Raw genomic sequence first — 1,718 nt, 5'->3', positions numbered from 1 at the left:
GTCTAACTAGAAGCAGACAAAGAAAAAAAATAAGCCAAATAGTCCTTACATTTTGGAATGAAGTTATGACAACCATTACATGGTTTTTTATCACGGTATGCAAGTTACTACAAATATATATGGGGGATAAACCACGTATCAAAAACATATCGTCGAATGTGGATCGACAAGCAATATTGCATAAATACGCTTACAAAAGCGACACTACATGAATATCACACCTTAGGATGACCCGGAGATGTTTCACAAAGTTGTGTGACATGCTTCACACATTAAGTGGGTTAAGAACAACTAGACATATGGATATTGATGAGCAAGTGGCCATATTCCTTCATATCATTGCACATAATGTGAAGAATCGGGTCATGATAGGTTGTTTCCAGCGTTCTGGTGAAACAATTAGCAAAATTGTTACACGAGTTTGTAATGCGGTGATAAGGTTGCATCCATATTTGCTTAAGAAACCCGAACCTGTTACAGAAAACTCTACAGATCAAAGATGGAAGTGGTTAAAGGTATAAGCATTATTTATAAAATTTTCAATAAGTACACAAATTGCTTGATATGACATATGAGCATTTCTTTTTATATATCGTGTAGAACTGTCTAGGAGCTTTAGATGGAACACACATAAAGTGCTTAGTGCCACTTAAAGACAAGCCTAAATACAGGACAAGAAAAAATGATATTGCCACAAATGTTTTAGGGGTGTGTTCACAAGATATGCAATTTATCTATGTTTTACTGGGATGGGAGGGCTCGACTGCGGATGGTAGAGTGCTTCGAGATGCCCTACTTAGGCCACATGGATTGAAGGTCCCAAGACCGGGTATGTATAATAATTGGTATTATAGATATGTATTAGTTATTAACTATTAGTTATACTAACTATAATACATATATAGGGTATTATTTGGTAGATGTTGGTTATACAAATGGTGAAGGTTTCTTAGCCCCATATAGGGGTCAAAGATATCATTTGAATAATTGGCGTGTTGGACACCAACCAACTACACCTAAAGAATTATTCAACATGAGACATTCATCTGCGAGAAATGTTATAGAAAAATGTTTTGGTATTTTGAAGGCAAGATGGGGAATTTTAAGGGACAACTCATATTATCCTATTGATCTAAAAAATAAGATCATAATGGCATGTTGTCTTCTTCATAATTATATAAGACAGGAAATGACAATTGATCCATTTGAGAACCGCTTTGAACTAGATGAGGGAATCGGGGATGTTGGAGGTGGAGACGATGATAATATCACTCCTGTTGGTGTATCAACCGAGTGGACTACATTTAGAAACAACTTAGCGCAAACTATGTTTGATTCTTGGAATACTACACATTGATCATTTCTCATTTTGTTACGTTTATCATTTACTATGAACGAATATGTGTTATGTTTGTTATTTTCAATAATGAAGTTTAGTTTTTTTTTTCCATATATATTTATTATATATATGGTTGGGTATTTTTTTATGCACGCATTGGTTAGTCTAATTTTTATGTTTACAACAGTAGGTGTGATGGAAAAAAGCAGAAACTATCGCAACTGGACAATAACTGAAGATGCGAAGCTCGTGGAAGCATTGGTAAATATGGTGAACATGGGTGGATTTAAAGCCGATAATGGTTTTAAATCTGGATATTTACAACATCTAGAAAGCGCATTGAAGGAAAAAATTCCTAGTTCTGGCATATTGGGTAAAC

The 1,718-nt window shown here is 34.7% G+C and overlaps 1 protein-coding gene across 1 annotated transcript; it reads left to right on the top strand.

Moving 5' to 3' along the window:
* Nucleotides 1-299: 299 nt before the first annotated feature.
* On the top strand, nucleotides 300-1,357 carry LOC111897815 (protein ALP1-like). Its single transcript, XM_023893763.1, has 3 exons — nucleotides 300-515; nucleotides 601-829; nucleotides 906-1,357. The coding sequence occupies exons 1-3, from the start codon at nucleotides 300-302 to the stop codon at nucleotides 1,355-1,357; spliced, it is 897 nt and encodes a 298-aa protein (XP_023749531.1).
* Nucleotides 1,358-1,718: the final 361 nt, after the last annotated feature.

Source organism: Lactuca sativa, chromosome 6 (assembly GCF_002870075.4).
Source record: "Lactuca sativa cultivar Salinas chromosome 6, Lsat_Salinas_v11, whole genome shotgun sequence".
In the NCBI taxonomy this organism is placed as follows: Eukaryota; Viridiplantae; Streptophyta; class Magnoliopsida; order Asterales; family Asteraceae; genus Lactuca; species Lactuca sativa.
Note: the sequence above shows the minus strand (reverse complement) of the source record. Positions and strands in the feature narration are given on the sequence as shown.

Bases quoted from the DNA above. Each gene is read 5' to 3' on its own strand.
- LOC111897815 (XM_023893763.1), top strand. From the start codon at position 300: ATGGATATTGATGAGCAAGTGGCCATATTCCTTCATATCATTGCACAT. The intron at 516-600 runs GTATAAGCATTA...TATATCGTGTAG, and splicing joins AAAGATGGAAGTGGTTAAAG to AACTGTCTAGGAGCTTTAGA. The intron at 830-905 runs GTATGTATAATA...ATACATATATAG, and splicing joins ATTGAAGGTCCCAAGACCGG to GGTATTATTTGGTAGATGTT.